General features: G+C 45.4%; 1 protein-coding gene across 1 annotated transcript in view; it reads right to left on the bottom strand.

Annotated features, from left to right (window-relative positions):
• The window catches only part of USH2A (usherin), a 1,400,924-nt gene that overhangs the window by 1,055,301 nt on the left and 331,739 nt on the right, over positions 1–13,884 (bottom strand). The window contains exon 15 of the mRNA XM_073628975.1: positions 6,662–6,825. Coding sequence (XP_073485076.1) covers positions 6,662–6,825 — 164 coding nt within the window. The remainder of the gene's footprint in view (positions 1–6,661; positions 6,826–13,884) is intronic.

The following is a 13,884-nucleotide window of genomic DNA, read 5'->3' as shown; positions in this document are numbered from 1 at the left end:
TAGTGCTTTTTGCATTTTGCAGATTTGTACTACCAAACGTGTTCCATAGGAAACCATGTTAAATGGACTGTAGTGCAAATCTGCAAAATGCAAAAAGCACTAAAAATGCATAGGTGTGAATCCAGCCTAATACAGTGATCAGTGCTAAAAATATGCACTGTCGCTGTACTAATGACACTGGGGGGGAAGGGGTTAACATCGGGGCGATTAAAGGGTTAAATATGTGCCTAGCTGGTGTTTTCTTACTGCGGGGGAGGCGCTATTACTAGGGGAAGGCATGGATCCGTGTCCTTGCTGGATCCATGGGACACAGAATCCGTGCCTTCTGTACTGACAGGACGGCGATCTGCTTTGTTCTCCCTCTGTACCGAAGGATTGGTGGGTATTGAGACCACGTTACCCACCAATCTTCTCCAGCTGTGTATAATCACAGTGGGAGTGGGCCGCCAATGGTGCCAGACCCGGAAGTGTCGGATTACGTACTAGGTACGTGATCCGGAGCAGTAGTGCCAATTTGTCGCCGTATATGTAAGTTACATGGTCAGCAAATGGATAAAGGGGTTGAGAATCATTACTCAGTAAACTGTATCCATGTTTACTTTGAATACCCATTTGAATTTGCACGTACAGATGAATTATAGGTGAAATTTAACTTAAAAAAATTAATTCTCTACAGCTTTAGTAACATTACTTACTCGTAATGAAGTATGTTCCACAATGTGCAGGCTGCTGGATTCTGTGGAAAACTTCACTGCAGAGTTGCCCTGTAAGGATGGTACTGATGTTCGAATCGAACGTAAGTTCGACTCGAACATCGGGTGTTCGTTTGTTCACAAACGAATCGAACATATGGGGCATTCGCAGCAAATTAGAGAGCCGCGGAGTGCCCCATAATGCACTGCGAGATCGCAGTGCATTGACGGCTGCTGATTGGCCAAAGCATGCACCTGACCTGCATGCTTTGGCCAATCACAGCACTCTGTGAGAGCCATGATTGGCCAAAGGCAGGGTGCCTTTGGCCAATCATGGCTCAGGGGGCTAAGTCCATGCCCCACGCTATATAAGGCTCACACCACAACGGCAGCCGTATGTAGTGTTATACTGAGCTAGATTAGGCAGGTTAGTTAGTGGCGTGCAGGCAGTTTAGTATATATATATATATATATATATATATATATATATATATATATATATATATATATATAATGCAATGTATTAATATATATATACCGTGTAGTATTATGTATGTGTGTGTATATATATATATATATATATATATATATATATATATAGATAGATAGATAGATAGATAGATAGATACAGTGCATTCAGTGTAGACTATATACTGTGTACAGTGCATTCAGTGCAGACTATATATACAGATATATACAGTGCAGGCAGTCTAGTATATATATATATATATATATATATATATATACACAGTGCAGTCAGTGCAGAGTATATAATACAGTGCATTGAAGTGGTTAAAGGGAACCCTATGACAGAATTAAGAAAAAAAGTCATGGGGTCCCCCCAAAATCCATGCCAGGCCCTTTGGTTCTGATATAGATTTATAATATATAAGGGGAACTCCACGCCAAAATTTTTTTAAAAAACAGCGTAGGCCCCCCAAAATCCATAACAGGCCCTTTGGGCCTGGCATAGATTTTAAGGGGAACTCCACGCCAAAATGTAAAATGAAAAAAGAAAAAAAAAGTGTCCCGTCTTCAATCACACCGCCCGACAGACCTGTAAAAAAAAATTAAAACGCTCCGCCTCGATGGGAGGCCTCCCAACGACTGCTGTCTCTTGGCTGTGACAGCTGTTAAAGGGCGGGGCCACCCGGTGACATAACTGAGTGACCCCGCCCCTTCTGATGTCACGTGATGTCGTGTGATGTCAGAGGGGGCGGGGTCATCCGGTTACGTCAGCGGGTGGCCCTGCCCTTGCCTATAAAACAGCTGTCAAAGCCAAAAGACAGCAGTCACTGGAAGGCCTCCCATGGAGGCAGAGTTTTTTTGGGGGGTTTCTATTTTTCAGGTCCGTCAGACGGCTTGATTGACGATGGATGTACATTTTTATTTTTTAATACAGAAATTGCCAAGAACTGTCTATTGTGGTTTTTACTTTTTGACACTTTTTTGGTGAATGGGTAGGGGTACAATGTACCCCATACCCATTCATATAGGAGGGGGGCGGGATTTGGGGGCCGCCTTGTTAAAGGGGGATCTAGATTACGATAAGCCCCCCACCCGCAGACCCCGACAACCAATGGCCAGGGTTGAGGCCCTTGTTCCCATCAACATGGGGATAAGGTGCTTTGGGGCTGACCCGAAAGCACCCTCCCCATGTTGAGGGCATGTGGCCTGTGGCCAGTCCCCCAGGCTGCGTGCTTGGATAAGGGTCTGGTATGGATTTTGGGGGGAACCCACGCCAATTAATTTTAAAATTATGGCATAGAGTTCCCCTTAAAATCCATACCAGACCTGAAGGGGGGAACCCACGCCAATTTTTTCCTTGATTTTTCATCTTCTGTATATTGCTGGAAGCCGGCAATACATTACAGCCGCGAGCAAGTTTACATTCAATTTTTTCCTTTAGAAATGTAATTTTGATGCGGCACTGTTCTAAACTTTGCACAGATGTGCCACTTTACAGGCAGACTAAGGTGACCCCCCAACATGATATTTAAAGGAATATTTTATCTTTATTGTTTCACTTTAAACATTATTAAAAATCACTGCTCCTAAAAAAACGGTTGTTTTAAAACTTTTTTTTGCATTGATACATGTCCCCTAGGGCAGTACCCTGGTCACCAAACACTTTTTATGGCAATAACTTGCATATAAGCCTTTAAAACGAGGACTTTTGATTTTTCATGTTCATGCCCCATAGACTTTAATAGGGTTTGCATGTTTGCTAGAACTTTTTGCCTGTTTGCATGTTCAGGTGCAAACCGAACCGGGGGGGGGGGGGGGTGTTCGGCTCATCCCTACTGCCCAGTCCTCTTCCTGTCTCTGAACTTGCTGACCAATGCTGTGAGAGGTAACAGCTTCAGGTCTCTTAGATGTACTAAAGATGATTCATCAGGGACACACCTCCTCCTGCCCTCTCCTTTAATGAGAAACATTATTTTATTGATTACACTGCCTGTAACATGATCTGTGAATGGTGAAGGGTCTGATTGGTCACAGGATTCTCTCCACCATTCACAGATCATGTTACAGGCAGTGTAATCAGTGAAAGAACTTTTCTCAAAGGAGGAGAGGGTAGGAGGGGGCGTGTCCTTGTTAGATCATCTTTAGTGCAGCTGAGCCTGGGCCATGAAACTATTAACTCCCACAGTGCCGGAAGTTTAGCAGCAGGAAGAGGACTGGGCAGCCCTGGAAAAAAAATGATATATATGTAGCTCTGGCATTTTTGCCATGTAATGTTAAATGGTAGACAATGCTAATAGATTGGTATTTGGCTCCCTCCAGTGGTATATAATGTGACTAAGACTTGTTTAACCTTCACATAACAGCTAAGCAGGAAGCGACTTAATTATTTACTTAGTTAAAGGACTCATCTACCCACAATGCTCACTCACCTACCCATGAACACTGAGTGACTGAACTGCATGCTGGGTAGGTAATAAAAGGCCCAGAATTTTATTTCTCTTCTTGCTAGGACACATGGCCTGCCTGCAGGGATCTGTGGGGGTGTCCCGAAGAGCGCGGCCTGCATCTGCGGAGCGGAGAAAACCATGGACTCTGCCCTATCCCAGTGTGCTGGAGAAACAGTGTGATCTGATCGGGAAGGATCCAGAGACACCTGACGGAGCCATTTGAGGGTCCCAGTCATCTTGCGGAGCAGCGTGACGGAACTATACCGGCAGCAGGACTCAGAGACGCGGAGCGGAGGCTTCCAATTTTCCAGGCCTGGTGTGGTGAGAGGGCGGACGCCCAGAAGTTATTTAACGCACTTAACACACTTAGACTCATACCACAGTGTTGCTGAGACCTGCAGTTCCGTAGAGGGGTCTCTCTCAAATAGACTGAGTTCAAGCAGGCCTCAAGCCTATACTTTATTAAGAGCTGACACTGTGGCGGCTCAGCGATAACTATACCGGAGGCAGTTATAAGTGTGTGCACCACAGGGACTGTTCTAAATCATCAGCTTATGTTACTTCTTTACTTGTTAAACCCTTGGATTACAAATACTGTAGTATAATAGCTAGCAGAAGACAGAAGACCAGAGACTACAACTTTCACTGAGAGGCCTTGTGTTCAGTTACAGTAACGAAGGACCACATCATACCCCAGGGGGAGCTCTTCAGCAAACTGTACTGTGTTGTGTTTGCTAACCTTGTATTAATGTGCTTAGTGCAGCATGCTGGAAGTGGGAAGGTGCCCAGTGTCAAGGCGTTGTCACTCTGAACATTAGTCCCACTTGGAGACACGCCTGAAAGAGTCATTCAAGAAAATCTTTACATATTAATAATTTGTGAATACTTATCGCATTGTCATATTACGTTTGTGTGACGGTGTGGTTATTGTAACTACTGTTTATGCCAGTCTCAGTAAAATTACATTCTGGTTAATTATAATTGGTGAATATATATATATATATATATATATATTTGTTTTTTGTTTACTAAACTTCGGCTTTAAATAAACAAGAACTTGCTTTTTACATGACTGGATAATTGAAAACGTGACTGGATAATTGAAATTCATTTTCAGTTGATGTATTGAGTGAAGATTCTCAGCTTTGTTATATAAGAATTCTGCTTGTTATCTGAAAACTCTGGGGTCTAATATCTAAGGGGATTATTTATAAAGGATTTTTAACGTGCAATTTGCACAGCAAATGACATTTATCTGTCTATATTTTACAGTATTCAGATATCGTTTTCAAAGAAGATTTCCCTCCCTCCTTCTCCCCTAGTTGTCTATCTTTTTCAAAGAGGAGTTGCCCAATTTGCCTATTTTTGAAGAGGATTTTCCCATCATCATACAATATTATGGAGAAGATCCAAATTGCAAACAAGATGTGTCTATCACATTTATAATTAACCCCTTTACGCCGACCGTACGCAAATATGCGGCCCAACTGGACTGAGCTTTTCTCTGTGGGAGCCGCATATTTGCATACCTCCTTTTGTGCTGGGAGTGCACCGCATGCCGTGCTCCCAGCACAGAGCCTGGGGTCTCACTGAGAGCCCCGGGCCCCGCTCCAATGATCAGGACCTAAAACATCTGATTCCGGGTCACCTGATCGCTCTGATTGGCTATCACAGTGATCAGTACTGTGAAGCCCACCTACCTGTTTTCTGTCTCTGTGAATGGACTAGATAGCTACAATGTATATTTCTCTGTCCTTGCAGAGATAAACAAAAAAAAAATGTGTGTAGAAAAAAATAAAAATTAACCACGTGCCAACCGGCCGCAGTACATATACTGTGGCAGGTCGACTCAATTGCGCAAAACCACATACCTGTTGGTGGAGCCAATCAGTGGGTCTGGCGGATGTGATGTACGCCGGACACCCGCGATCGCTCCAAAGAGAGGCAGAATGGGGATCTGCCTATATAAACAAGGCAGATCCCTATTCTGACAGGGAAGAACGCAGTGACCTTGTGTTCCTGCTAAGCAGGAACACGGATCTCTATGTTCATCCAGTCAGTCCATCTCCCACACAGTTAGAAAGCATCCCCTAGGGACACACTTAACTCTTTGATTGCCCCTGGTGTTAACCCCTTCCCTGCCAGTGACAATAGTACAGTGACAGTGCATATTTTTAGCACTGTTCACTGTAATATTGTCACTGGCTCCCAAAAAAAGTGTAAAAAGTGTCAGTTATGCCCCATACACACGGTCGGACATTGATCCGACATTCTGACAACAAAATCCTAGGATTTTTTCTGCCTGATGTTGGCTCAAACTTGTCTTGCATACACACGGTCACACAAAGTTGTCAGAAAATCTGATCATTCTGAACGCGGTGACGTAAAACACGTACGTCGGGACTATAAACGGGGCAGTAGCCAATAGCTTTCATCTCTTTATTTATTCTGAGCATGCATGGCACTTTGTGCATTGGATTTGTGTACACACGATCGGAATTTCCGACAACGGATTTTGTTGTCGGAAAATTTTATATCTTGCTCTCAAACTTTGTGTGTCGGAAAATCCGATGGAAAATGTGTGATGGAGCCCACACACGGTCGGAATTTCCGACAACAAGGTCCTATCACACATTTTCCGTTGGAAAATCCGACCGCGTGTACGGGGCATAAGGTGTCTGATTTGTCCGCGCAATGTCGCAGTCCTGCTAAAAATCTCTGATCGTCGCCATTTCTAATAGAAAAAAATAAATAAATAAAAATGCCATAAAAATATTCCATAGTTTGTAGACGCAATAACTTTTGCCCAAACCAATCAATATACGCTTATTGGTATAAATTTTTACCAAAAATTGATGAAGAAATTAGATTTTTTAAATTTTTTTATTGGATATGTTTTATTGCGGAAAGTTAAAAAATATGTTTTTTTTTCAAAATTGTTGTTTTGTTTTTCACAGTTTGATGCCATTAATTTCAGATTTTGGTACAAAAAAAATTGAGCTTCATTGTGTTAGCTTTTAACATAACATGGTCTGTGAAGAGGAGCTTACTTACTTGCACTGCATCCATATGGGTTATTCACATCCAGGCTAGTTGCACCTTCTATACATTCATCACAAGTGATGCCTCTTACAAACTGTTTGCAGAAACACTGACCACTTATAGAGTGGCAGCTACCATTAACCGCCCCAGCTGTATTGCATGAGCATGGCTGACACCTACAATAGGAAGATAAAGAGGTTTATAAGCACAAGGCAGGTAATGGAAACTAAAGGTCGTATATTTTCTAAGTTCAATTTGCTAGCCCTCAATTTTTTAAAAAAAGGTTAAACTAGTACTGCAGCAAACATACACTATATTACCAAAAGTATTGGGTCGCCTGCCTTTACACACACATGAACTTTAATGGCATCCCAGTCTTAGTCTGTAGGGTTCAATATTGAGTTGGCCCACTCTTTGCAGGTATAACAGCTTCAACTCTTTTGGGAAGGCTGTTCACAAGGTTTAGGAGTGTGTCTATGGGAGTATTTTTCGACTATTCTTCCAGAAGTACATTTGTGAGGTCAGGCACTGATATGAAGGAGAAGGCCTGGCTTGCAGTCTCCGCTCTAATTCATCCTAAAGGTTTTCTATCGAGTTGAGGTCAGGACTCTGTGTATGCCAGTCAAATTCCTCCACCCCAGACTCGCTCATCCATGTCTTTATGGACCTTGCTTTGTGCACTGGTCCAAATCATTTGGTGGAGGGGGGTTTATGGTGTGGGGTTGTTTTTCAGGGGTTGGGCTTGGCCTCTTAGTTCCAGTGAAGAGAACTCTAATGCCGCGTACACACGGTCGGACTTTTCAGCTACAAAAGTCCGACAGCCTGTCCGACAGACTTCCGGCGGACTTTCGGCGGACTTGCGGCAGACTTTCTAACGAACGGACTTGCCTACACACGACCACACAAAAGTCCGACGGATTCGTACGTGATGACGTACAACGGACTAAAATAAGGAAGTTCATAGCCAGTAGCCAATAGCTGCCCTAGCGTGGATTTTTGTCCGTCGGACTAGCACACAGACGAGCGGATTTCGGGGTCCGTCGTAGTTACGACGTAAAGATTTGAAGCATGTTTCAAATCTAAAGTCCGACGGATTTGAGGCTAAAAAAGTCCGTTGAAAGTCCGGAGAAGCCCACACACGATCGGATTACCAGCCAGCTTTAGTCCGTCAGCGTCCGTTGGACTTTTGTAGACGAAAAGTCCGACCGTGTGTACGCGGCATTAAGGTGTTAGCATACCAATACATTTTGGACAATTTCATGCTCCTAACTTTGTGGGAACAGTTTGGGGATGGTCCCTTCCTGTTCCAGCATAACTGTGCACCAGTGCACAAAGCAAGGTCCATAATGATATGGATGAGCGAGTTTGGTGTGAAGGAACTTGACTGGCCTGCAGAGAGCCCTGACCTCAACCCGACAGAAAACCTTTGGGATGAATTAGAGCGGAGACTGCGAGCCAGGCCTTCTCTCCAACATCAGTGCCTGACCTTACAAATGCGCTTCTGGAAGAATGGTCAAACATTCCCATAGACACACTCCTAAACCTTGTGGACAGCCTTCCCAGAGGAGCTGCAAAGGGTGGGCCAACTCAATATTGAACCCTACGGACTAAGACTGGGATGCTATTAAAGTTAATGTGCGTGTAAAAGCAGGCCTCCTAATACTTTTGGTAAAATAGTGTATTTGTTGAACCCAAACTTTTTAAAAATGTTTAGTTAGAATTAGTAGTGTGTGTGTGTGTGTTTTTTTTATTTTATTGCTGCATGTCAAATCAAGGAGATTTTCCTTTACTTCTTGTCCTAGAAATGCAATAGAAAGTAAAGAAAGAGCTCTCCAAAGCAAGAGGATATCCCCTTTTAGACAGTTGTCACCAGTGGCGGCCCATGCATTGTGGGCGCACGGGCGCCTCCCCCCCGACACCTCCGCCGCCCTCCCTATTAATGTGCCGGACACATGAATTACTATGGCGGGGATAGGTGGGGGGTGTGTATTTTGAAGAATGTGATTAGAGCCTGAGGCTCTAATAGGCTTCAAAATAGGGTGGGCTCGGGGCGCAGAGTACTGCGTCCCGATCCCATCCTGTTGTGTGGCAAGGCAAATTAATTTTCACTATTTTCACACCAACGTTCCTCCTTGCCAATCAGTAGGCAGGTCAGTGAGACCTGTCTCCTGATTGGCCAAAGCATTAGGCGATCCTATTGGATGCCTAATGCTTTGGTGGAAGAGGACACGCTGAGGAGGAAGAGAGCCGCTGAGCCGCCAAGAAGAAGAGCCGCCGAGCCGCTGAGCCACCGAGGAGGAAAGCCACTGAGCCGCTGAGGAGGAGAGCTGCCGAAGAGGAGAGCCGCTGAGCTGCTGAGGAGAGCCCCGTCACTTCAGGAGAGGAGTGGTAAGTGCCGCCGGACTGGCCGGGGGGGAGGGGGTTTAGTGAAGTGATGGCTGCATTTACTGGGCACAAGTGGCTGCATTTTCTGGGCACAGTGGCTGCATTTACTGGGCACAAGTGGCTGCATTTACTGGGCACAAGTGGCTACATTTGATGGGCACAAGTGGCTGCATTTTCTGGGCACAAGTGGCTGCATTTTCTGGGCACAGTGGCTGCATTTACTGGGCACAAGTGGCTGCATTTACTGGGCACAAGTGGCTGCATTTAATGGGCACAAGTGGCTGCATTTGGTGGGCACAAGTGGCTGCATTTACTGGGCACAGTGGCTACATTTACTAGGCACAGAGGCTGCATTTGATGGGCACAGTGGCTGCATTTGACAGGCACAAGTGGCTGTATTTGATGGGCACAGTGGCTGCATTTGACGGACACAGTGGCTGCATATGACGGGCACAGTGGCTGCATTTACTGGGCACAAGTAGCTGCATTTTCTGGGCACATTGGCTGCATTTACTGGGCACAAGTGGCTGCTTTTACTGGGCACAGTGGCTGCATTTACTGGGCACAAGTGGCTGCATTTACTGGGCACAAGTGGCTGCATTTACTGGCATTTACTCGGCACAAGTGGCTTCATTTACTGGGCACAAGTGGCTGCATTTAATGGGCACAAGTGGCTGCATTTGGTGGGCACAAGTGGCTGCATTTACTGGGCACAAGTGGCTGCATTTGATAGGCACAGAGGCTGCATTTGACGGGCACAGTGGCTGCATTTGACAGCCACAAGTGGCTGTATTTGATGGGCACAAGTGGCTGCATTTGATGGGCACATTGGCTGCATATGACGGGCACAGTGGCTGCGGGGGGGGAGGGGGTTTAGAGAAGTGATGGCTGCATTTCTGGGCACAAGTGGCTGCATTTACTGGGCACATTGGCTGCATTTACTGGGCACAAGTGGCTGCATTTTCTGGGCACAGTGGCTGCATTTACTGGGCACAAGTAGCTACATTTTCTGGGCACATTGGCTGCATTTACTGGGCACAAGTGGCTGCTTTTACTGGGCACAGTGGCTGCATTTACTGGGCACAAGTGGCTGCATTTACTGGGCACAAGTGGCTGCATTTACTGGCATTTACTGGGCACAAGTGGCTGCATTTACTGGGCACAAGTGGCTGCATTTACTGGGCACAAGTGGCTGCATTTGGTGGGCACAAGTGGCTGCATTTACTGGGCACAGTGGCTGCATTTACTGGGCACAAGTGGCTGCATTTGATGGGCACAGAGGCTGCATTTGATGGGCACAGTGGCTGCATTTGACGGGGCACAAGTGGCTGTATTTGACGGGCACAGTGGCTGCAATTGACGGGCACAGTGGCTGCATATGACGGGCACAGTGGCTGCATTTGATGGGCACAAGTGGCTGCATTTGATGGGCACAGTAAGGATGCAATTGCTGGGGGGGGAGGTTCAGTATTTTTCTGTTTGTTTGCCCCCCCCCAAAAAAAAAATTTGAGCACCAGCCGCCACTGGTTCTCACCAAGATTTCTCCTCACTTCCAATTACTGTGACAGCTCTAAACATTTAGATTTTCCATTACATCTTGTATTGAACTCATTGGACTAATAATGAAGGTGAAACTCCCCAGAAGGAACACAGATAGCAATAAAAAAACCTTGACAGAGGTTCTCAAATCTATTCAAAACTAAAAAAAAAAAAAAGACAAAAAAAAAAATGTTGGTTTTACATCCTGTACACATTTTAATGTTTGTTAACACTCAAACGTATTTTCTGTTAAGTTGACCTATCATTACCAGAATGTAATTTTTACCATAACTTTCATATTTTGCATCCTGGTTGTGCTATGTTTCTGTGGCACTAGGAAAACTACATAAACAGCTATGAGAGATCAGTTAACAAACATGTTAATAGTTTATTCTGAGTATTTTTTTTAGTTTAATCATTTTTATAGATTTTTACTAGTTAGGCAAAACACAGAGTTACAAAAGAGTAAGGGCATATGTTGAAAAAGAGGCAAATACAATAAGATGCAATATACATAAGTAGTCCAGAACGCAAAACAAAGAGCATACAAAGAAATACTGTAATGATTCAAAAGACATTGGTATAGTTTTTGCTGTCCATTGATTGTTTCCACAAACTATCAAACAGTGCACGTGAGGAGCTCATTCATACTAGCTCATTATGAAATACTTACCTTAGATTGAAGCTGTTGCAGCGGTTCCCAAACAACGCTGTGACCGGCGACATGTCTCTTGGAATAATTTCCCGGTTTGCGGACCCCGGTGCTGTGATTGGCCTGAGCCGCGATGACGTCACTCTAGTGCAGTGCACGCGGGAGCCACCGGACAAGGCACAGCCCCTTTAGAAATGGCACGATCAAGCCGTTTCTTCAGTGCTCATGCGCTGATGATGTTGGTGCAAGCGTATATGGTAAATATTGTGACAGACCTAGCCAGGAAAGAGACTTTTGGAGGGGACTGTATGCAAGCCTCTTGCCGATCGATCGGGGGCCCTTGCATTTGGGGGAACGGTGCTCTTTGTGAGCTGTATGCCTGGGGACCCTGGATTTGCCATATTGGAATAGTGGCTGATTCATAATGCTGGGACAGATACTGTTAGGAGATGCTGATGTAAATTCCAACACCTGTCTGTCTATTGTCTGCTAAAATGTGTATTGTAAATAAGTCTACTATGGGATCTAACAGTCATTAGATCCCCATTGTTATTTGTGTTAATTAACTCTGCTATTGTGTGAAGAAGAGTCTATGTTGATTGTGATAATGTTGATTGGATTTTCTGAACTACAAGACGGCCAGTCTGGCCTAACGGTCATGTCTGAGTCATCTAGGCTGTCTAAAGGGATTAGTTAATTAGCTCATGTTAATTAGGTTAATTAGGTTACAGCTGTATTGTTAGAGTAATATGAGCAGGAGGTCTGCACCTCCACTTTTAGTGTATAAAAGCCTGTATTTTGCAATAAAAGACATTCCTGGTTGAACTTACATACAGCCTGCCTGGTGTTTGTTCTGAGCTATCACAACTGGACTAGAACGGCACAGAGCTGTAGTTCTAGGTGCTCCCTTTGCCTGGGACTATCATGAAATACCAGTTGACAACTCTGAAATCCTGGCTGAAGAGTTGACAATGTGGCAGAGTAACGGTGTGCTTTGCCAACCTGCACCCGCAGCTATCGAGGCGGAGGTCTTATGGTGGATGCAGCAAGTGCTGACTGACCTTGATGAACCTGTTTCTGCATTGGATGATCTTGGATGGAGGAATGTGCCTGTCCAGCAGAATGCCAGAGAATCGGCAGTGGAAAATCTGAAGATTGCCGTCCCCAAACCTGAAGTGCTGACAACAGGGCAGAGCTCTGCTAACCTCTGCCCAGCACTGATAGCATCTTCTGGGTTCCACGGAGAGGAGATGGTGAACCTTTATCCCCAGACACCAGTTGCAGAGACAGGGGATTTGATAGACTTTTCTGCTGAGGAAGAACAACCTGGTGAGCCTCCAGCAGAAGAAGAGCTGTTATTAGGGCCAAACTTTACTGTGCTCTGCCCAGCACTGATAGCATCTTCTGGGTTCCACGGAGAGGAGATGGTGAACCTTTATCCCCAGACACCAGTTGCAGAGACAGGGGATTTGATAGACTTTTCTGCTGACGAAGAACAACCTGGTGAGCCTCCAGCAGAAGAGGAGCTGTTATTAGGGCCAAACTTCACTATGCTCTGCCCAGCACCAACAGAAGTATCTGTGAAGTCACAAGGAACTTCCCCAGCTGAAGCGCTGGCAACCGGACAGAGGGTCCAAGATCTCTGCCCTACACCTGCGGCAGTTCCGGAGGCTCAGGGTGAGAAGGAGGTGGTCACTTCCCAGCAACAGATCAGGATACAGGGGGAGAAGGGAGAGGAGGTGTTTGTCGTCCCTCCCCAACAGTTAGCCGGAGCAGATGGTGTGGGGTTTCCAGCAGAAGGGCTGGCAACAGGGCCGAGTACTGCTGGACTCTGCCCTCAACTAACAGAGGATGGATGTCCTGTGAAGGTGGACGGGACTTCAGTCTCCACCTGTATACCCAGGGATGCTGGGCAGTTGGCCCAGATCCCCAACAGCATGACGGAGTGAGCCCAGACACCCTGTCTTCTCTCCAGCGGCAGAAAGGACTCCAGGGAGAAGGGCCAGTCCAGGCCTCTCCCCAGCGGCGCATATGTTCTCTGAGAGAGGCAGAGGTTGGCTGGGTGAGTAATGCTTTGTTTGGAACAATTTGTTTGGGGTACTGTGTGGGTACAGGCATTAGAGGACTGGAACTACTGACTAACTTTGGAGTCAACCCGTCTGGGGTCTCCTCCTGTGTTAGTCTCCTGCCGAAAGGGGAGAAATGTGACAGACCTAGCCGGGAAAGAGACTTTTGGAGGGGACTGTATGCAAGCCTCTTGCCGATCGATCGGGCGCCCTTGCATTTGGGGGAACGGTGCTCTTTGTGAGCTGTATGCCTGGGGACCCTGGATTTGCCATATTGGAATAGTGGCTGATTCATAATGCTGGGACAGATACTGTTAGGAGATGCTAATGTAAATTCCAACACCTGTCTGTCTATTTTCTGCTAAAATGTGTATTGTAAATAAGTCTACTATGGGATCTAACAGTCATTAGATCCCCATTGTTATTTGTGTTAATTAACTCTGCTATTGTGTGAAGAAGAGTCTATGTTGATTGTGATAATGTTGATTGGATTTTCTGAACTACAAGACGGCCAGTCTGGCCTAACGGTCATGTCTGAGTCATCTAGGCTGTCTAAAGGGATTAGTTAATTAGCTCATGTTAATTAGGTTAAT

The sequence above is a fragment of the Aquarana catesbeiana genome, linkage group LG04, assembly GCF_042186555.1.
Source record: "Aquarana catesbeiana isolate 2022-GZ linkage group LG04, ASM4218655v1, whole genome shotgun sequence".
Taxonomy (NCBI): Eukaryota; Metazoa; Chordata; class Amphibia; order Anura; family Ranidae; genus Aquarana; species Aquarana catesbeiana.
The sequence above is the reverse complement of the archived record's forward strand: the minus strand, read 5'-3'. Positions and strand labels throughout refer to the sequence as shown.